General features: G+C 33.7%; 1 protein-coding gene across 2 annotated transcripts in view; it reads left to right on the top strand.

The window, feature by feature from the left end:
• Nucleotides 1-22,803, top strand: part of GlyT (Glycine transporter) — a 48,343-nt gene extending 25,540 nt beyond the window's left edge. The window contains exons 3-13 of one of the 2 annotated variants that reach the window (XM_088225732.1): nucleotides 1,565-1,843; nucleotides 4,565-4,718; nucleotides 7,355-7,487; nucleotides 8,842-8,976; nucleotides 11,289-11,392; nucleotides 12,121-12,358; nucleotides 15,732-15,860; nucleotides 17,489-17,698; nucleotides 18,491-18,664; nucleotides 18,807-18,995; nucleotides 19,073-22,803. In XM_088225732.1, the coding sequence (XP_088081858.1) occupies nucleotides 1,565-1,843; nucleotides 4,565-4,718; nucleotides 7,355-7,487; nucleotides 8,842-8,976; nucleotides 11,289-11,392; nucleotides 12,121-12,358; nucleotides 15,732-15,860; nucleotides 17,489-17,698; nucleotides 18,491-18,664; nucleotides 18,807-18,950 (1,700 nt within the window). In that variant the 3' untranslated portion in view covers nucleotides 18,951-18,995; nucleotides 19,073-22,803. Of the gene's footprint in view, nucleotides 1-1,564; nucleotides 1,844-4,564; nucleotides 4,719-7,354; nucleotides 7,488-8,841; nucleotides 8,977-11,288; nucleotides 11,393-12,120; nucleotides 12,359-15,731; nucleotides 15,861-17,488; nucleotides 17,699-18,490; nucleotides 18,665-18,806; nucleotides 18,996-19,072 lie in introns of those variants that run through there. The other variant, XM_088225731.1, reaches the window with a different exon arrangement.
• Nucleotides 22,804-23,945: the final 1,142 nt, after the last annotated feature.

Below are 23,945 nucleotides of genomic sequence, written 5' to 3'. Positions count from 1 at the left end.
GGGTGTTCATTAAACCCTGTCACATCCGAAACCACGATGATCAGTATGAGCAAGAAGACATATTAAAATATTTTTTTAGAACGAATAAAATTTAAAAAAATAAAATATTTAAAAAAGCAAATGGTTGCCTTCTTCTGAAAAGCTGAAAACGAGGGGGGGGGGAATCTGATACTGCGCCGCGCTTCCCTCCCTTCTCCTCTGCACAAATAAGCAACCATTTGTTTTTTTAAATATTTTATTTAAAAAAAAAAACTTTTTTCTAAATATATTTTTAAATATGCTAATATATCTTCTTGCCCATACTGATCATTGTGGTTTCGGATGTGACAGGGTTTAAATAACATCCTGTATACATAAATTACCTCTCTTTATTTTTCTTCAATCCGTCAGCGCTTAAATTTTTTTTTGGGTTATCTCTGATCACTGGACTTCGCAGTTTTTATAAGGCCGCGGTAATTTAATGTCAAACTATTTGATTATAATATTATTGATATCCAAATAAGTCTTCATCATGTGGTCTTGCACCTTTCCCCCTCTCTATGATTACCGAATGGAGCTTCTCGCTACTATCCGTGGCCCTGCTGTAAGTCCTGTCGGATATACAGATCTGGTAGTTTCCAAAAAGAATTTCAAGGCTTTTAAAAATGTGTGTAATCATTTCGGCGAATTGATCATGTCCAGTCAGTTTAATAATCCCAGTCAGTGAAGAATTCACTTCCCTCTTTTCTCAATCCAATAAAGAGCACATTATGTACTTCTGGATTACCTTCTATTAGCATAAAGTCTACCAGATTACAGAGAGCTCCTTCGGGCAGCTTTTCTCGTTCTGCAACGTGCAACTTTTCCGTGTATGTGTGCACCGCCAAGGAGACATGTGCGGTATGCGCTGGGCAAGTTACATACATATATATTATAGATAAATATAAAATATTACGTAAAAGTATGTAGGTACACGATTCGGCAAAAGTTTTAGGCAAAAAACTTAAGCAAACAGTAGGTATGATTTAAGTGTAGATAATTAAAATGCAAAAACTTCGTTTACATTATCATTGAAATAACCAGTGTAGGTTTGTATTTTAAAAAAATCAAATAAAAAGCACTAATACTCTGTGTCGGGCTCCGTTGGATTAAGTGCGGCTCCCAAAGACTTGATAAAAATATAGATATTTACTTCTTTCCCCCTTTTATAAATAAATGTTGCTAGCATATTAAAAAAAATAACAACGTTCAAAAAATTAAAGATATTTTGGGTACTGATAAATAAACTTTTTATCGTGTTTTATTGAATACATTTTGACGTTTCTTTCTCATATTTATATTTTCTTTGGTGTGTTTTTTTAACATTGCGTAACAACTAAGATTTATTCAAAATATTTGAATAAATTTGAACTTGCGTATTTAATACTATGTGGGAACATGACTATGGTGTGGGTTTTTGTATATACGAAAATCGAGAATGTGTCTTCCGTTTACCCTTATTCCGCACCCTCGGTATAAGGAAAATAATTGAAAATACATAAATGTAGAGAAGTGTTATTAAATGTTTTATTTCTTTGTTGGTTAGGGGCTTTCCTGATTCCGTTCACCATCATGCTGGTGATAGCGGGCCTGCCGCTTATGTTCATGGAGCTGTCGTTCGGGCAGTTCGCGGCGTTGGGTCCCGTGGCCGTGTACAACAAGTTCTGTCCCCTGTTCCGCGGACTCGGCTACGGCATGGTCATCGTGTCCACCGTGGTCATGCTCTACTACAACCTCATCATCGCCTGGACTATCTACTACATGTTCGCCTCCGTCACCACGGTGCTGCCCTGGCAGAACTGCGAATCCGGTTGGAGCACTCAGCGTAAGTCAACCTTACATATTTACTAAATCTATGTCCTCTTCCTAGGTGGAACATTTGACGAATTTATAAAAATAATAATGCAATACGGAAATATCACTTAATGTTTTTTTACATTTTAAATCAATAAATATACCTATGAAATATTGTCTAATAAAAAAAAACTTTTGCTGCTTATTAGTTCCATTAATAATATTTTAAAATTCAAAATTTTTAATTCGCCACGCCTCTGATACGTCATGACGCCTTTTTATTGGGACATATTTTGTTTATATTTTCTTTTTAAAAGTTATATATGAAAACATTTTTCTACAATATCCATATTGATTTTGAAAACTCAATTTATTTTTGTAAATCCATTTCATATATTTCTATTGGTATTTGTAGTATGTGATATTTTCTCATTTAGGCGTGACAAACCAAAATATGACTTCATTATTTAAAAAAAATAAGAGACATATTATATCAATTCTATGTAGACTCGTGTGAAATCATAGCCATGATTCACTAAGTCTCTCCAAGCCTCTCTCAAATCGGATCCGCGTCCCTTGGTCAGATCTGATATTGTAGACGAATTGTTAGCTGTAGACGTTCAAGACTGCGAAAACCCGAAAAAATTAGGATATTTTACTCTATGATTAACACAACGATATAATTTTGGGGATCATTTTCTACATATATAATATACAGTTGTTAATAATTCACTATGCAGTAGTAAATAAAATCTATATCAATGTCGCACCTTTGTGTGCCTATAAAAGTAAGGAAAAAAAAGACTGTCTAAATCTTTGATTTTAAATGTTACATTTTACCATAAATAGACTTTTTTTAAGACGGCGATGGTGACATCTGAATATGAACGCGGGGATACTTTCTATGCCAGTAAACATATGAATATAATATTATTATGCTCTAAAAAATTAATAATGCCACACCAATATTCGAATTTTTAGTGTATTTTATCGACACTGATATAATTTTTAAAAACCCATTACAGTTACTTATCATATCACCCTCTAATCTGCATCTAATGGTGCATATAGCACTGAATTAGTACACCAAGTGTGGCATACGTCATTCATCTATCACGTGAAGGTGCGGTGATCACATTTACGTTTCAGGTGTCAGAAACAATTAAATATTGCAGTAGAACCACCTTTAAACCGAATATTTTAAGTCCACCCTGCCAGAAATCTAGCCCGGGATTTCAAGTATGATACACGAACGTATCAACCACTACACTTAAAGGCGGATTTATGTCCAGTTAATTTATTTTTTTAGGATTTTACCTGAGAGTAGCCATTGAATCGAAAACACTCTTCCAGAATTCTGGTTCTATTTTACATACATAACTGTATTCTTTATTCGCCCGAACATTTATTTCATTATTTATATTTACTGGGTATTAAATCATATGAGGGGGAAACCGCCAATTTGCATGATCACTGTTTTTGTTAAAACCACAAAAAAAACATAATTTATTTTAAGTTCAATGTGCAACTTGAGCATGGTATAACAGGTAGCAAAAAGACTATTCATTTTAAGTTGAATGTGCACATTGAACTTAAAAGAAATAGTCATTTGACTACTGGGTTCTTCCTATAAAATAGTAATCATACACAGTGGCGGTTTATAGGAAATTGAGATATAGAATCACTTTATACAGTATACGCGTATTTGATAAAAAATGTAAAACGTGTAAAAGACATTTTTAAACTCATCAGTTATGCATGTATTCGAACTGAGGAAAATCGCAATCTGTTTTTGTCAGCAAAAAAATCTTTCGTCTTTGTGTTCAGTGCTAGCCAAACTCTTAACTTATTTTTGGCATTTTCCAAATTGGCAGGCACTTACATAATATATAGGTACACTTTAAGCGTCTTTATATTGAATATAAAAAGGTACCAACAATGTACATACCACGACAAAACGCATTATTACCATTCTCAATATTCTGAAGAATTTATTTAATGGGAAACGTTTATCTAATGATATTTGAATATCTATTTTATATTATTATAAATATAGTCCGGGTAAGTATGTAATTGCCAGTTATATCAATTGGCTTTTAACATGTTTATCGATTATGTTTAGTCGAATATAAATATTTTTTAAATCTGTCATTTATGCGATAAAATAATGATTTTATATTTATTTTACCTACCTAATTCAATTCTTATAAAAACCCGGTCAAATCAGCGTGCTTTTATGTTAAAATATATTTTGATCACACGAAAATCTTATCCCGTTACTAGACTGCATTTAAAAAAAAAAATATTTTGCCTCAAACAATTCTACAACAAGGTACCTCTTGAAATTCAGGCTTTGCCAACAATTTTTTTAAAAGATTTTGTTAAGCTCAGGCTGTTTGGAAAGAGTCACTATAGAGTCGAAAAATATTTGCAGGACAAGACAGCTTTGCATTCGATTCGTGTTTATAGATTTTACTTTGTTGATTGAAATAGTGTTGATGATTTGAATTTATTCGTTTGTTAGGTTTAATTAATGTTGTTGGTTGTATCAAATCAAATCCAAAACAATGAACATTAGCTTAAAAGCGCAGTTAAAATCTACTGAGAGAGTTATAATAATTATACAGAGTTCTTTAAAAATAAAAAAAATTGTTACGATCATTTTGGCATCGGGTCTTTCAGTCATTGGTTGGAATATCTGGTGGGTGGATAGTAAAAATAAGGTGTTGTTACTTTTAACTCTCGGTTTCAGATTGCTATTCATACGAACAGGCAGACCAGTGCCTGGCAACGAACGGAACCTTCTACCTGAGGAAGTGTTACAACCAGAGTGATACGGAGAAGTATAACATATCGGAGTTGGCTGACAATGCTGTGAGGAAACCTCCCGCGGAAGAGTATTTCACGTGAGTTTTCACTGTTCGATTATAGAGAAACCTGTTTTCATTGCGCTTAAAAGTGTACAATGTGAGACAGTATGTTTTCATTGCGCTAAAAAAAATATATTGTGAGGCGATAGTTTGTTTTTATCATCCTTTGATTATAAAATATTGTCGTCTTGTGGAGGATAAAACTGAGCCACAATATCATAGTTTTGAGAAAAATTACTTTTAAGTTAGTAGTGTTGTCACTTATTTAGCAATGTTAATAAAAACTTTATGAAATTTCAATTACCTGCCAAATATAGGTAGGTACAGAGTTGTAAGGTATTTTCATCATTGATCTTTTCAGTGTAGACGACGAAATGTTCACTAAATTATTATTTTTCTCATCATGGCCCTCCAAGAAACTAACATTCTTCATTATTTGATAGTCCAATTGTATAATTTGTTGGCTGGTTTAAGCGATTTATTTGCATACCATACACTACAACTTTCACTATTCGTGTACCTATTAAAATTATTTATCTGAAATTTACATTGGTTAGCAGGAAATATATATATAACGAGCTGAACCCGGCAATGCTTTTCTATTGCTTTATTTTAGTACAAACTCGTATTATTTTTTGTGTTTCGGTTTACATAAATTTTGAGGACAGATAATTTTGATAAATGTGTATTCGAACATTGTTTTCCTGTCACTGTCTTGCAGATGCCTTCCCGGTACTGTGCGAAAAAGACAACTGCATGTCAGACCTTTTCTTAGAACATACAAAATTGACGTTTTGTTGTCCCGTTTTCCACGCCTCAAAAGTGAACCGATTTTGTTATTTTTTTAGACCGAGCATCTGAATAAAATTTTCTGTATCGGTATGTTTTGTGTTTTCCAAAAAAAGTTATATTTGTATACTCTATGCGCCCGAAGAGAGCAGATAAAACGGTTGTTTTTTACAGGTTTGTGAATGGTTCTAGTTCCCATAATAAACAATTTTTATAAATACGAAATAATTGAGACACGCCAATGGTAAATATCTATAGTGTGTATTAAAAAACACTGCTCTTGTGCCATTATTGGATGGGCATGCTCTACTATTTTTAAATATACATTTTTTCAAAGTTTCTATTTACAATCATTTAATTTGTACATCTGTTTGTATTCGAAATAAATAAAATAATATAAAATATTTTTAAAATCCAGAGAGAAAATGTTAAACCTAGGTACTTGTTTATGATTGAATTCCAGAACTTAAAATAATTCATTTTCAAATACTAAATTTAAGTATGTACCTGGGTACTTGATTATTGTTGAATTCCAAAACATTAAATAATTAATTTTCAAATATATTTTTTTTGCAAATGGCGGACATGGGTGCACTCTATTTAGGAATGCAAATTAAAAAAATGTATTGAATGTCAGTTAATAATATTTTAGTTTACCAAAAATCCAGTAAAAATCAACAAATGGGTAGAATTTATAATGAATTTAAGGAATATATTCGATTAGGATCTATAAAAAACGAATGTTATTTGTAAACATTCGCGACTAAACTTTTTTTAGAAGCAAAAAACCACATCCTTCCATTTTTTAGTATATGCATTCTCGTCGAATGCAACCCTGGTGATGGATGAAAAAACATTAACGCTCCTAAATTTCTTTCTACTTAATACATTGAAGATTTTAATAGCCATAAATACGATCGTGGGAAAGATCTACATTTCGCTGAAAATCTCACGTAAATCGGTCCGGTAGTTATTCATTCTATTGAGGACACATATACGAACATAGCCTTTTTTGTTGCAGATTTTTCATTTATTTGTAATTACATAACGTAATTGAACATAAACGAACTTGTTTCGCATTTCAGTTAGGAATTAAAAACAAATAAAATTAAGCTTATGTTTTCATGTTTGTTTCGGTATATGCGCATTTGTTAACACAATCGAATTATTTTTCCTTTATAGTATAATACCTATGTAAAATTTCGATTATTGAATACTACCTGTTCGTATTACGTGCCGTAATGCTTCATATCTTAAATTTAATTCATTCTACAAAACACAACACAGCACGTTAATTTTTTTGCTTGGTTTAAATGAAATGAAAATATAAAAACCGCCAATAACTAATTTTGGTATTACTATAGGCGTTCTATTAATTTAAGGATTTAATACTTTTAGGGGCTTCTTTGAATTAATCGGATACATTGTCCGCTTGATTTAAATGAGTAAAATGTAACGGGGAATGTACCGAAGCCATGATAAGGCTTCGGTAGTCTAATCCAGGTAAGACTCGTTTGGTCAATTCATCACCTTTCAGGATTTGTACACTGATAACAGAAGGCTTGTTGTGGACTGTATAGAAATGTTAACTCACTGTTAAATTCTTCCGTAAGTTTATTTAATTAAGCACTTCACTTTTATTATCGCACAGATACCAGTGTCGTGTAGATGTTGATGAGATGTATGTTTTGGGCTGTTTTTGTAACACTATTTTCACTTCGTCAGAAGTATGCAGATGCAGGTATATTATAAAAACTTATCATAGTAACAAAGGAAGAATGTAGGTAGGATCGAAATATTTACAGCCTTATGTGAGTGGCAAGTATAAAAAATGTAAATATAGTACTTAACACTCGTATTAAATCTTTTTTGTTTAACTCCAGGAATCACGTCCTGGGATTGTCCTCGGGAATAGAGGAAACGGGAACTATCAAAATTAGTATGGCGCTTTGTCTGTTTGGTGCGTGGGCGATAGTTTTCCTTTGTTTGTGCAAAGGAGTGCAGTCTTCTGGAAAGGTAATAATTTTTTAAAATTATTTGTTAGCTGACCCAGTTCACCCTTGTTGAAATATTTGTTGAGAATAGTTTAGAGTATGTTTAGGTTGTGTATTGTAATATTCATTTTTCATATTGTTTATTGAATCAGCAATAAAACTTTATGGAATAACATGTTTTTTTTTTTTTAATAAATATTTGCGCTCTTATAATTTACGCAAATATTTAATTTTGAGGGCCATTTTCAACGAGTTTTAAATAACTCAGTTGGGGTAGAGTAGGGTTCGAACCACGTACCTTTGATCCGTGAGTCCGAGACACTAGCCACGGGACCACAACCCGATTCAATGTTTACCGGTTTTAAAACGTACCCTTAAATGCTTGACCACAAAATTAGTATATTGTATTTATTAGTGCTTTAAATATAAATATTATAATATCTTACGGTTACCTTTTATATTTATTTTTGACTGGCGTTATATTTTACGTATTACATTAATTTATGTAAAAAATACTTAATGAATAATATTCATTAGTGGATAGCAAAGCCGACATGTCTTCAAAAGTTTTTGTTTCAATTTTGGTTTGACATAATTATATCTAAATCATCAAACCCTTATCCGCACATGATGGTGCATAAAGGACTGCATTGATATAGCAAACGCAGCGTATCTTGGTTATAGTCGTTACACGAGGGTAAGGTGTGATCGTCTTACGCTTCAGGTGTCAGTCCATGGACTAATATCATATTAGTCCATGGACTGACACCTGAAGAATGATATCATAATATCATTGAATAAATATGTCATGTCAACCCACGTCGGGAATCGAACCCGAGACCTCTTGCATGGTAGGCAAACGCGTTGATTAATACCAACGCAAATTGTATTTAGTAATTTTCCATCCATTTTTTTAAAACAGTAAACACCTTAATTGTGAAAGCATTCCGAAATGAAATATATAAAAATTAAATAGAACCAAGTAAAGGTCCTGAATAAAGAAATCGAGTACAGATAAGTCCATCTTGTTGTGTAGTAGTTGACACATCTCCTACCATTCTTGAGGTCTTGGGTTCGATTTGGCAGAACGGACGTGAAATACTGATTTTAAAGGTTTTTTGAACTGCACTTTTTTGTTGCTGGACTGGCACCTGAAGCGTAAGACTGATCACCTTGCCTTCGTGTAACAGTTGATCGAAATAAGCTACATTTGGTTTATCAATGCAGTTTCATATGCACCACTGGGCGCGGAAAGGATGGTGATGATTATGATGATGAAATATCTAAATTGTGAAAACATTCTGTTTTTTTAAAAATTATATATTAACGTAATGAGCAAAAGAAGGATGTTAGCTGAAACGAAGGGATGTTTTCAGGTGGTATATTTTACGGCCCTGTTCCCTTACGTGGTGCTCGTGATGCTGTTTGTGCGCGGAGTTACCCTCCCCGGAGCGGGAGATGGGATCCGCTTCTACCTCACCCCGGACTGGACTCAGCTGGCCAACGCTCAGGTCGGCCCTCCTATCTGTCCCTCCTTATTCCCTGTTTTCTTTCTATTCCCTGACCTGACGTATGTAAAATTATCAATAGAATATATTTTATTGTGATAGAAAATTTTGAGAAAATAATTAAATAAAAGTTTCATGTTTTAAACCAGACGTTAAAAATACCTTAGGATTCGCTATCGATATGAATCTTCAAATTTTAAAAAAGTGAGCTGTCGTTTATAATAAACAAAACTTGTCGGCAATAGCGAAATATCGCATAGTACGAATACCGATAAAAATATATGGAATGGATTTAGAATAAGTAATGGTATTTTCAAAATCAATATGGGTGTTGTGGAGAAATGTTTTCATACATAACTTTAAAAAATAAATTATTTAAAAAAGGTGTCACTAGAAAAACACAACATGGCATTGATAATTGTAACGTCAAGATTCGTGACGATGTTCTATAAAAAAATATGATTACGAAAAAAATTCAAAGTTAACATGAATCGTGACGTATTAAGGACATGTCCAATGCAATGACCGTTTTTGCTGGAATTAAAAATTACAAGTTTCAAATTATTTTTTTTGCTACTTTTAAAATTTTTTTTTTTACTCGACAGTATTTCATAGACCCTTATTACTTTAAAAATGTTAAAAAAATTAACGTGTATTTCCCTATTCTGGCAAAGAAACCATCTATTGCGGGGTTAACAAATTTTTGTAATGTTATTATTATTTTTTAATATACCATTTTATTTTAGCACAATTATTTTTTCCGACTTGTTAGAAAATTATGTGTCAAGTCGGGACTCGATCATTGACTCGAGATCATGTTAGCCACATGTAGATCTCAATTCGCAAAAATGCGTGCATCTTAAAGCGGTGTTACATTGTTTTTAGTCCAATTGCACGGATTTTGGTTAACAAATCGAGGTATTGCGGAAAATTTCAAACCCATCAAACTATTTTTTCAAAGTAAGAATCTCACTTTATAGGAGGCGCTACTGAATGAGGAAGTTCAGCCCTACAGGAAATTTTGTGTAAAAAATGTTTTCTTTCTCGCGGTAAAAATTAGAGCATTAAATTGTACGGCAAAGTTTCTTGAAACTGTATAAAAAAAAACATATATGTGTATTTTAATGAAAACGAACTACTTTGAATGACGTTACTAGTTCTTATAAATCTACCAATGATAAGAGAGTTGTGTTGAATTTACGGATTACTTTAAGTCAACTGACGAATCGGTAGAAATGATCGAGAAGAAGGGAAAGATAACTGACGTCTCACGAGGAGTAATTTGAAAAATACAGAATTTATAAAAATCGTAGCATTGACAATACTATAGTGTGTGCGGACCAACTACTGCTTCACAAAATTATGACAGGAATAGTTGATTGTGCAGAATTACTTAGTTTAATAACCATACATGTTCCAGTCAGGATTTGTAGACGGGACCACCTGTTTCATGTACCAATAAGTAAAACATCGTATATTAAAAATCCTTTTTTTGTAGGACTTTTTCAGTGTACAATACAGAGTTTAAAGACATAGACTACACAAACATCACTATTTCAGATTTAAAATTGACACTAAAAATGCATTTTGTAACTTAGTAGACATTATAAAAATAAATATCTACATCTCTCTTCCCCTTCTTATCCTCTCTTCATGCATACTTGTCCTAATTCCGCCCAATTTACAATAACTTACTCTTCATTTTAAAAAAGTATTTTCTTTGATTATCAATAAATATATACGTGAAAATAACATTTTTATATGTATTTACACAATATGTTTTATATTTTCTTAACTAACTTTGTACACTTTGCGGAAATCTGTTATTGGTTCTGCTTTTACTTTTCTTACTTTAAATATGTATGAAGAACTGTTGGTTTCCCAAATTAAATTACATAAAATAAAAAATTAAATTGGCTTAGTTTAATAGTCTATTAACAAATGAAAAAAACATTAAACAACCACTGAGCGTCCTCATTATTTCAGTGATTATAGCCATAAAATTTATATGTATTTTTTCATTGGGATTTTCCCCTTTTTCACATAAATATTATATGAATTCTTCATAAGTATCCATATTCTTTTGTTGATGTCATTTTATGGCGTCATACGGTATCATTTATTATTATGTATTATTGGTAAAAGGATTGGTTCTGAAGATTTACAGCGTATTGTAACTGTAATGCCGAAGGAAGCAGACATTTATTTTGTATACTAATAATCTACTATAATGGAAGTTTATTTAAATAAATATGATTTAGTTACGATATTGAAACTATCTGAGTATTAATGGGGATGATAAAACCCTTTTTTAGGTTTGGGGAGACGCTGCTGTCCAGATATTCTTCGCTCTGAGTCCCGCATGGGGAGGTCTCATCACGCTATCGTCTTACAATAAATTCTCCAACAATTGCTACAAGTAAGTTCTCTTCATTAACAGTAAATAAATACAGCACTTATTATTTATTTATTTTCAAACTTGAAACAGGGCGCACATAAACATATTCTTATGTGTGCTTCAATAATAACAATGTACATATATTTAATTTATATGTTATTTAACACATATTTCCTCAACCTTCTGTTTGAATTTTGATTTATTTTTTCCCATTTCATAATATTTTTTAACTGCCTTATATAAAATTTAATTTTGTGATTTCGCCTTTTTCCCAAATAGGAGTTTGATTTTTACATATTCTTTGGTATTGTGTTCATGTTGGCTTTAATAATTTTTCCCGAAATTCTGTGGTTTTAAAAAATATAATAATATTATACACAAACATCGTCGTATTGTAAAATATTATTTGCTTTTATGTTAGTACTTTTAATTAATTGAACATTAAATTTACACCGGGGGGGGGAGGGTGTTGCCAACATTTTTTCTTTTTTACTCATAAAAGATTTAAGTATTCAAAAAGGCTGAAAAACATTGCATAAGAGAAATAAATCAATTTAAAAAAAAGCGCAATAGGTTTTTTTTAATTTTTACACATTCTTGCATAATTTACGTGTTGCCCTTTACAGCATTTAAAATTTCCGCCGAGTGCGTCAGTATATACGCGGAACCAAAGCGTTTTATTTAAGGATTACTTCAATTTAAAATTTATCGAAACTATGGTATTTTAATGAGGGTGATAATTCTTCCAGGGACTCCCTGATAGTCGCCATCTCCAACATTCTGACGTCATTCTTCGCGGGGCTGGTCATCTTCTCCGTCATCGGCTTCCTGGCGCACGAGCTCAACGTGGACGTGGAGAAGGTGGTGGACCAGGGAGCCGGACTGGCCTTCATCGTGTACCCTGAGGTGGTCACGCGCCTCCCCGTCTCCCCGGTCTGGTCTCTACTTTTCTTCGTCATGCTGCTCACCCTCGGCCTCGACTCCCAGGTGATGAGTGAATATTTTTTCAAAACTACATCGATATAAGATCATATGAATATTTAATTTCTTATATTTTTACGAAATTATTATGCTACGGCATACGTGTCGTTCATACTCTTTTCTGGCGTTTCGGATCACATTACAGCGTCCATCATCAGAGTTAATGTATAAATAAGAAATTGGTAAAAGTGACAACATTAACCCCGATGATGGAAATTGTAATGCAGTCCAAAACAGCGAAAAATATTTCATTTAAGTCATTTTGTACATTAATATTATAATTTATTTATTTATATTCTTTGTTTTTATAAACGTATGCATTCCATACTGGATTTTGGGAAAAAAAAAAATTACTGTTTTAGAATGGGGTTGTAGTAGTTGTGTAGTTTTACCCTAATTTGACGGTAAAAGTAATATGTATTAACATATTACAACAGAGATAGAAAACATTTTAGAGAAGGGAATATAGAAATCTAGGCATCTACAGGGCTTATGGCCTGTCATTGGCTGGTTTAAGTGGCCACTTTACACACTGTGTAACATTCACCATTCTGCCTTTATTTGAACATCTACATGCCTTCAATTATTCCATCTGTTGATGTTTGTGAAGTCAAAGAGCTAAAACCTTTATTGTTGCAGGTGAGATTCATCTGATTGAATTATTTTACTCACATACTGGGCAACGCTTGAAATAATTTTTCAATTTTTATACATCTACTTGGACCAGGTGGATACATCAACAATGTTTTGAGTTTGTCCAAATTTTTGTAGACAAGAACTGGATTCAACCCCCTAGGGAACTGTTAATATTAACATGTTACAACAGAGATGGAGAACATTTTTGATCATATAATATCATTGGCTGGTTTATAATATGTATTATTAATGTTTTAATTAAAGACATACGTGGGTGAAGGCTTTACGTCACAAATTTTCAAAAATTCAAATGTCAAAAATTTCAAATTTTCAAAATTTTTTTTTTTTACATGGATGAAGATTTTATGTAGAGCCCAAGTAATTAAGAATAGTTTATAAACCGCATACGCGCATCAAACAGAAGGTGGCTAAACTACTCCTAAAATAGTAGTTTTACATTTTGACCCATTAGTTTCTTTGTAAACGTCGCTCAGTACGCAACAACCGATTTGAATTAAACTATGTCGTGTTGTGTCGTTTTAAAGTGTAGAAATACTGCCTGGATCTTAAAGAAACATGATAGGATCACATTTCATGTGTAATTAGAAAATGCGTGTGTAAGTAGCAAATGCATTACTTAAAAATTGAATTATTTTTCCATCTGTCAGATTGTCGAAGAAAACTAAATAGACATTTCGTTAGTGTTGCCAGGGTAGTAAATTTTGTTACCCTACTTTGCTCATCTAATGAGAGAACTAATGAAAATTGGACCTTGGATTAAACAACGCCGTGGTGGACATTTGACCGACATTATCTTTAAAACATCAAATATTATTTAACATGATATAAAAATATTCGTTTTATGTAAAATAAAATTTGTTCATATATTCAATTACTCTTATTAAATGACAATTTACTTATCTACTCTGTTGTGTCAATCAATGTTTCCGTGTGCACAATAAAGTTTTAGAGAAATTAACAAATTGCTTCTTTTTTTTTTTTTACCTTACATTTGTGTTATGATTATATTTTTTCCCATCTGGCAACATTACGCGGCGACTTCACGAATGCGCGCGGTGAAAGTGGGGCAAAGCGGGGGTATTTTTGTACACAGTCCGATGTATTCAAATATGATTCTACGCTCCTTCTGGACTATTCTTAATTCTATGGTAGAGCCGTTTTATAAAAAAAACTAACAACACCATCAAAAAGTGGCAGAAAAACAATTTTGAGAGCGAATGAAGGTGTTATACTCGTATTATCAATTATTGTACTGGTGTTCCAAATTTTAACTCCAGATGCTAGGATTGCCAGTTTTAGACTCTTCCTCTCTAACTATGTATCGTAATGTGTTTTAGTGACTTATAAATCTTTGTTTACTATTGGTTTTATGGACCTTATAATCTATTGTGCTGTTTTCAAAAATGTTTTTGAAATTACCTAATAATATAATTAATGTACACTGTAATTGGCAGTAGTACCGATTACAATAGTACATTTAAATAAATAAATATATATATCTTTTTTTTTTGTCACACAAACCTTAATTCACTTGTGTCTTCAATTTTAAGTGTATATGATAAATAAATATGGCATGCTTTGAATATATATGAAAATATGTTCGTTCTAGGGAGCCTGACAATCTTATAGAATATATATTTTTATTTTTACTACTGGAATAAATATTGTAATGGGCTGTAATGTAAATGCTAATTTCAAATAAATTTGGCAGAATAAATTCTGTGTGCGAAACAATAGTGTTTACCATGTGTTGAAAATGTGATTGCCTACCTTATTTTATCAATGTATTATTTATCGGTTGGGACACATTATTTTTGATGTTTGATATTTTGTAGTCGGCCTCGTGGTGTAGTGGTCAGGGAGTTTGCCTACCATGCAAGAGATCTCGGGTCCGATTCCCGACACGGTTGACATGGAATATTTATTTAAAAGGGTGTTTTTACACTAGAATATTTTGCAGTCCCTGGACTGGTACCTGAAGCGTAAGACTGATCATCTTACCTTTATGTAACAAAAAAATATCAATTTACACTGCGATTGATCATCTTTTCTTTGACGGTAACGTGTTATTCCTTACGTTTCGGTTTCCAATCCGAATAAAATATTGCAGTGTTAACCCAATATTTATTCATTTTCATTTATTTATTTAAAGAAAACAACAATACAATAAAGAAAAAACAACATTTACAAATAAACCAAAATTAGAGGCGAATTGCAGTTTTCTGTATGTACTCGATACAATGCCAAAAACAAAAAACAAGCATTCTTGTGTTGGGCCACTTCGTGTCCCTACATTAAAAAAAAGTATTATAATGATATTGAAATTGAAATAAAATCCAAAATGAAAAAGTTTTTTGCGGACTCTGTTTTAAAAAATCTTATCGCTAATGAATTCACAAAGAGTAACCCCAGATTAGTTAACTTAAAAAAAAAAACTTTTTTATCAGTTTATTTTTTTGCCATGCCGACCTTGCCAGAAATCTAATTCGGAATCTCGAACACAGTAAACAAATGCCTTATTTGTGGACTTATTTCCACTCCTTATAGATTATATAACATTAATACACAAATATAGCAGCTATCGAGTCAAAAATACCCATCCAGGATTGTGGTTTTATTTCACAAACATTCTTTAGCCACCCTGCATCATTGCATAGAGACATTATTATTATTTTAGAGTTGTAAATTTTTAAAATATGTTTGTGTTTTATTTCTTTTTTAGTTTGCTCTCATGGAAACAGTGACTACCGCTATCTTGGATAGGTTCCCCAACCTAAGGGAGAAGAAGATTTGGGTTGTCCTCGCTGTCGCCATCTTTGGCTATTTCGGAGGCCTCATTTTCACTACAAACGTAAGTGATAGAAAAAGCTTGACCGCGGCGCGAGGGTCAAAATGGAAGATATTGCTACTGTCAGATTTTTTTTCTCTATTTTCGTGATTTACTCGGTTGTCTTTTTGTGGATAGACCCAGTTTTTATTGATTTCGGGGGTTAGGTTTATTAAAAAAAACATACATTAATCTCATAGCGTCACTCTATTTTTTTAAAATACTGAGAAATTTAATATTCTAGATAATATCTTCGATTTAAAAAAAAGAGAATTTTCCAACGTATTTCTGATAAAAAATATTCTTAATAAAAAGTTTTTTTCAACAAATATAAACACTTTTCTATCGGAATGAAACGAGTCTTAAAATTCAGACAAAACTTAGTACATTGGTACTCATATAAAGACGAAGTTTTAAAGTGAAATTCGTTCTAAAGATTTAAAAATAAATGATGCAAGATAAATAAACAAATCGTACAAGAGAGTTATTAAAGAAAACACTGAAATTTTGGTTTTAAAATAAAATTAATAATTTTAAATCACACAAATTTTGTGGTATTTTTGTTAAATTATATGTAAAGTTTTGCCTTCTCAATATCCTTATATATTTTAACTCATAATTGTATTCTTTATCCACCCAGACCTTTAAATCAGACGCAATAAATACATATTATCACGGTGTACGCGCGACAGATTTTGTAAAAAAAAAAAATTGAAATTTCGAATAATATACCGATTCCAGTAAGAATCTAGTTATATCGTCCTAAAAATGAAATGTTACCGATTTTAAGTACGTAATAAGTACCTATTGGGTGTTAAGTAACATAAGTTGTGTCTGTTTTTTTTCCAAATTAAGAGGACACAACTAATAAGTCAATAATGCATTCTCCTTAATCATTTTACAACAAATTAGTTTATTATTTATAGCACCTTCACCGTACATTGCGAGAGAAATATCGCGAGCAGCTTTGGCAGCCCTATTTCCTCGATTGAACGCAAACAGAAAGAGATTTCGAAAATGTAATCATGACATGAAATGGCTTGTAATCAAACAAAATAATATATGTAACGTAAAAGCAAAGACAATATCTTGTAGAGTGAAAAATTCTTTTATTTCTTTCCAATGACGTATAGTGTTTACCATTTTGTTTTTCTTTTGGTGCTCATTTTAAAATTTTGAAAAAACGTACATAACTTATGTTAACCTGATGTTTACAGGGGCTCGCAAAATTTGAGCGAAAAATACAATCTCGTGATGGGGCGAAAAGCAAAAACACCACTGTCCATGATTTTTGGAAAGACTAACAAAATCAGTAGTAAAGAGACAATTTCTTTTAAGGTCATTGTGCACATTGAACATAAAATAAATAGTATTTTCGCTACACCACGCAAATTGCACTTAAAAAAAAAAAGTATTTTTGCTACTGGTTTTGTTTATACATATTCCCAAAAACAGTGGTCACAGACGGTTCCGTTTCCCTTTGAACCCCCTCATTTATACGATTTTGACGGTGTTCTACACTACACAATATTTCCAATCAAGTCATAATCTGATCAGTTTTCTAATTCGGATAATACAGATTTAAGACTCGATAAAATCAGTTCTTATGTTTGGAATGTTGATAATGTTTCGTGGCCTTCTACGATCCACAGAGTGGCATGTACTGGCTGCAGCTGATGGATAAGTACGCGGCCAACTGGTCCGTGCTGCTCATCGCCATCAGCGAGTGTATCCTCATCTCGTGGATGTATGGAGCCGAGAGGTTCTGTCAGGACATACAGGACATGATCGGGCCTCGCTCCCGCGCCTGGGTCCTCTTCTGGAGCTGCATGTGGAAGTTTGTCACTCCCTCCGCACTCTTGGTAAAATTTCTTTTTGCCTTTTTTAAATACAAAAATATAAATTATCAAGACTTCCTTTTTTAGTTATGTTTTGGTATTTATTTTTTATTGCGCAACCGGTATAAGATTGTTTAATGCCAAAAACTGTTTAAATGTCGCTGAAGAAGATATGCGGTATGTTAGGATTTCGACGAATAGGTAATAGAACATTATTTTTCTGTCTCTTTTTCTCAGATGCCTCCCCTATACAGTGCAAAAAAGACAACTGCATGACGGACTGATTTTGGCCAACTAAAATTGACAAAAACGACATTTCGGTTTTTGTACCTCAAAAACTGAACCAATTTTGATATTTTTTTTGGAAGATTATAAAAATAAAATTTTATGTGTCAGTGCCTCAGTTTTTCAGAATTAATAATCATATTTGTATAGCGTACGTCCGACGACGGCAGTTAAAACTTGGTGCTTTTTTGGGTTTTTGGATGATCGTAGATCCCATAAGAAACAATATATCAAAACAATAAAGACACGCCAATGGTAAATATCTAGTGTGTAAAAAACAAAAATTACTGTAGTACCATCTGCTCTAGTAATCGAGGGAGAAAATATGGTACTACGATTGTATTTAAAAAAAGTAAGGCCGTGTTTCGTCTTTTCAGATCTCTGGCTCTCGGAGCCTCATTTAGTCTACACAAAGGAAGAGTCTGTTTTTATTGGTGGAATGATTATCATATTTAAAAATTTTTGACATTAAATAAAGATAATTTCAGTTCTGATTTTTTACAATTTTCATGTTTGAATATTCATTTTCAGTTTATTCTATTCTTCAACTGGGTGGAGTACAAGCCTGCCTCGTATGGCCACTACGTGTACCCACTGTGGGCGGACGCAGCTGGGTGGGTTATCGGGGTTCTGCCTGTCGTTGTCATTATCATCATGGCCATTACGCAGCTCTTCAATGGCCCGAGTGAACTAAGCATTTATGAGGTAAATAATATTATACCTTCTCCTAACCTAGAACCTTTTAGTCTCTCATCTTTGCGATCGAATTTTTTTAACTAAATACGACTGCGAAGCCGACCGTCACTGACACCTGTAACTTATATTTAAAATGTTGTGATATTTTCAGAAAGCTTGCGCTCTAGTGCAGCCAACTTCAGAGTGGGACCCTTCCTGCCGCGGGGAGAGTAGCACTCAGTCCTCGTATCAGGCAATACAGAACACCATCATCATGGTCAACGGGCGCCCCACTATCCGCAGCCGCGGGGCCTGAGGGCGGGGCCCGGCCTGCCTACAGCAAGCGCCGGGACTTTATCAGGTTAGCGACATCAGTAATTTACATTCGATAATAGACTCCTAAAATATATAATTTTTAACGATTTACTTTTATTCTAGACCAAAAATGGAGATTGCGATACGCCTATAACTAAAATGCTAGAAGCGAGTCCGTGTAAAGTTCCCGGACCGAGCATTCTCAAGTCATCGAAAAATATCAAAGCCAAGAACGAGATCCTCGAAGATAACGACCCGGCAGCGGAACCTCTTATTAAAAAGTGTGACAAAGAAGGACACGAGGAGGGAGCTGCTACAGGAGACACGAAGAAACACGCCAATAAAGATATGAAAACGAACGATTCCTTCTCGAGGCCGCTGTTACTCGATAGTCCAGAATTTTCCAGGAAAGAATTCGGAACTTCTAATGACTTATCGACTGGTGGTATACTGATGCGAGAAACTGGTGATTCTAATCGGCTAGCCAGTCAAAATTTACACAAAGACAATATCAAAAAAGTTGCCGAAATTAAACAAATTAGAAATACGTGTATATCGAGTTTCTCGTTACTAAGCGAACAAAACAAGTCAAATACATTGGAAGAATTGGTCAAAAGTAGTAATAATTCTATTAACTCTAAAATCGATGTAAAAATACCCCAAATTGATTCGGAAGTTAATAAATTACGCAACGATGCTGTTTTAAAGACCGATTGTGAACCATTGATACCATATAAAACGGATTCATCCAGTATTATAAAAAAAGTAAAAGATAGTGATTCGTTTATGGGAAATGGAAGCCAAGGAATCGGAAAAGGTTCGATCAATTTTAGTAAAAAATCAAACGCGCTCGATGGAGGAACTGTAAGTTTACCAATTGTGCAAAAGAATCCAATATCAAAAACTAAGCCTAAAATATTACTCAATGAAATCACTCCCAGGGTGCCAGTAACAAGTGCACGCAAATCTACTGACGGATCCACAATATTCACTGTTGCCAAAATGGGTGTCAAAGAAGACGATTCGACTAAGGCTTGTCAGTCTATCGCAGCGCCGATTTCATCATTTTCTGAGAAAAGTGATTCCAACAAACCTAATGACTCAAAACCTCCAGCTAGTACTACTACGCTAGTAACGACACCGCCGAAAACTTTTCAGCCCAGCGTGAATCTTGAAAAAATTAATCCCTCCAAAATTATATGTTCAACACCTAAAACTTCTTCCCAGCACTCTCCTTATATTTTCAAGGATAGCAAACTTCCCGATGCATCAAAAAACAGAACAGAACAGAAAATAACTAACAGTGAAAGTGTTATTAATGTCCCTCTTGTAAAAGTTGTTCCTAACACATCAATTTCATCGATACATAATAATAATAATAATATTAAAAGCGCAACAACATTGTCCCAGGACCATGTCGCCAGCAATTCCAGAAATGACCTAATTCAAGAGAACAAGGAGTCATTGACAGGAGCAGGAGAACCCAAGTTGGCGCTCTCCACAGTAAAAGGTGGACCATTAAGTGACAGAGATACCAGTAAAATGGTTCCACAAACTAATAAACCCATAACTAGTATGAAAAGTAGCAATGATAACAAAGATAATAGTATTAAAAATTCTAGTACCAAAAAACCGTTTATTCAATCTGCGACTGTAAGCAGAACAGCTGCAGCCGCAAATAAGCAGACAGAAATTGTGCCCTTACTTCAGAGCATTATTAGCACGACAGACAAAAAACAAGAATCACTTCAATCAAAACCAAACAGATCCGAAAAAAATGATCTTCAGAAAAAAGGTGACGAAACAAAACAGAGCGTTAGCCTAAAAAGCGGCGATAAAGATGTCAAAACCCCGGAGGTTTCAGTGTCAAGTGACTTAGGAAAATCGGTTAAGCCGTCTAATAACATGTCTGAAAACAAAGAACCAAAAAAAAATTCCAATAGACAGGATACGAGTAAAGTGAAAAGTGATAACTCTAAATCTACTCCAAACCCTAAACTTTTAGGTAAATCGGATCCGTTTCCGTCAACTGTAACTCTCGCTGGTAGTACTTGTAGTGCTCCCAGTACAACGGAAGTAGTGACGACCCGGACTGGTGAACCCGCAACCGAGTCAACTGTAACCCTCGCTGGTGGTAATTTTAGTGACCCCGGTACAACAGGAGTAGTGACGATCCGAACCGGTGAACCCACAACCAAGTCAGCTGTAACCCTTGCTGGTAGTGCTCATAGTGCTCCTAGTACAACAGGAATAGTGACGACCCGGACTGGTGAACTCGCAACCAAGTCAGCTGTAACCCTCGCTGGTAGTACCTCTAGTGCTCCTAAGACAACGGGAGTAGTGATGACCCGGACTGGTGAACCCGCAACCAAGTCAACTGTAACCCTCGCCGGTAGTACTATAATTACTTGTAGTGCTCCCAGTACAACTGGAGTAGTGACGATCCGAACCGGTGAACCCGCAACCAAGTCAGCTGTAACCCTCGCTGGTAATACTTCTAGTGCTCCTAAGACAACGGGAGTAGTGACGACCCGGACTGGTGAACCCGCAACCAAGTCAACTGTAACCCTCGCTGGTAGTACTACAATTACTTGTAGTGCTCCCAGTACAACTGGAGTAGGGACGCTCCGAACCGGTGAAGCCGCAACCAAGTCAGCTGTAACCATCGCTGGTAGTACTCGTAGTGCTTCCAGTTCAACAGGAATAGTGACCAACCGAACCGGTGAACCCGCAACCGAGTCCGCACTTGGGACAAATAAACCTGGAAACGAACAGTTAATAAGGGAAAATAATAAAAAGTTACCATCGGATTCCAAAAGTGTGGCCAAATTAAAATAATTATAAAACACTATTTATTTAATTAAATTTAGGAAGATTTTATTCACAGAGGCTATACGACTTACGGTACTTATTGTTGAAAATATTAATATTGTCGAAAAAGTACTGAAAAATAAGCGCGAAAATAATTATTGTTCGGTTATCGTTTTATATTATGTGACTTATTCACTGAACTAACAGGAATATGTGTTCTCTATGTACAAATATTTAATAAAGTAGAAGAACATTACGGAATATGACACTTGTTTAACAATGGATGTTTCTCAAATCAGAGATAGATTTGTTTCGCCAAAAGACTTTAGCGTAGTACGTAATTATACAATAATGTAAGTGACGAGTGACGAGTGATGAGTAATGGCGTGTACTCCTATATATGTCACTCGGAACTTGTGACTGCAAAAGTATTATATTCTTCAGTCCAGAGTTGTGGACGATTCGAGAAAGCTATACTATGAATAGTCGAGTTGCTGCTACTGTGGGCTTAGTTACCACTTACCACTCGAGCGGATACATTGTCGTATTTTAGCCACCAGTATTCGGATAACTTGTATAAATATTTAGATTGTTGAATGTTCGGTGTACCTTAACCTAGTGACTGTTTTATTAGCTGTGATCGTTAGCTCGTAATATGGAAGGATGACAAGAGAACGCTGCCAATAAATTGTTTCGATATTTGCCTTGAGAATTGCACTTATCATTCAAATATTTTTATACCGTATACAATATATTTACAAAAGTATTTTTGAATGCGTGAGTGCTAATTTTCACAACGAAGTTGTTACTCTACCTGGAATGTGATAATGCTGGAACTTTGGATTTCCCTACTAGGAAGATGTCATAAGTTTAGTATTAAAGTAGTTGAAGACTGTAATATAGTAATAATATTCCTCCAATCGTCCGCCTGTGTATGCCCAACGCCCACCGAACCCCCCGCCCCCTCCGGCAACTGTCACCTGGCGCAGAAGCGAACGGTGCAGACTGCAGGGTGCAAGCGATGATGACGCGGTCCCAATAAACTCACCCTTTCCGTGTATGTACATAGATAGATAGTTTGGAGAATCGATAGTGTTTTCTTATGATTGCGAGCTTTTAGGACAGATATAGTATGTATACGTACTATGGACCTACTTACCGTTATCATGCTTAGAGGCGGAACTTGCTTGTCTGAGTACCACTTGAAACAATTTGGTTCACTGTAAAATAATTCCCTTGCAAATACCCAATAATATTATACCGTCGTAACAGAGTTAAAATATAAGGTAATCTATACCATAAAAAGTATTCATATTGACAAGCCACTCCCTCTGAGAAAAAAAACATCAAAAATATATTGTATGTATGTACCTAATGTTATACAGTTAAATGTTTATGTATGTATGTAGGAGAAAATAATGATTTGAAATCGACTAATTTTCTCAAAGCAAATCTGTTTATAAATTGAATAATGGTTTTAGCTGTACCTAAATGTTATTAGATATAAATGTGCCAAATCTATAAATAATATAATGTACCTAATAAAAACTTGGTTTTATATTCAATGTAATTAATTCTGCATTCAAAATGCAGCGTGGGTAGTAGAAATATCACGATATTGTCAATTATGCACTCTGATATGGATCATTTAATTTTGTGTGTATATTATATAATATTTATGTATTTCCTATAAATGAAGTGCTAATTGACTATTTATTTTTTCTAAAAATTAAATGTACCTAACAGTTAATGTTTCGATAACATTAAAAAAATATTTTTTGAAATAAAAATAATTAATTACACATTCTGTACGTATGGATTTCGGAAATTCGCTGAATTTTAAAAATTAACTTAAAATATTTACGTAATAAATTGGTTGTTGATATTCTTCTGAGAAAACAGATTGATTAAGAAATGTAACAATTTTATATACATATTTAATGTTTATCTATGAGAGCTTATTATATTTGACAGAAAGTTCACTATTTGAGTTAGTAGAAAAGGGAAGATTTATAACCATTTTTAATATACACATATTTTTTTTATCTATTCATGTCTGTTATTTTTTCGTCCTTGGTATTTTTTTATAAAACTTTTACACATTACTTGTGTATTACATTAAATTTCAGATAATAATTTCTGGAATAAAATACTTTCCCAATTTTTCTAGAAAGGGTCTAACTGT

Source organism: Micrasema longulum, unplaced genomic scaffold, assembly GCF_059751315.1.
Source record: "Micrasema longulum isolate JH-2025_06_02 unplaced genomic scaffold, ASM5975131v1 h1tg000383l, whole genome shotgun sequence".
Lineage (NCBI taxonomy): Eukaryota > Metazoa > Arthropoda > Insecta > Trichoptera > Brachycentridae > Micrasema > Micrasema longulum.
The sequence above is the reverse complement of the archived record's forward strand: the minus strand, read 5'-3'. Positions and strand labels throughout refer to the sequence as shown.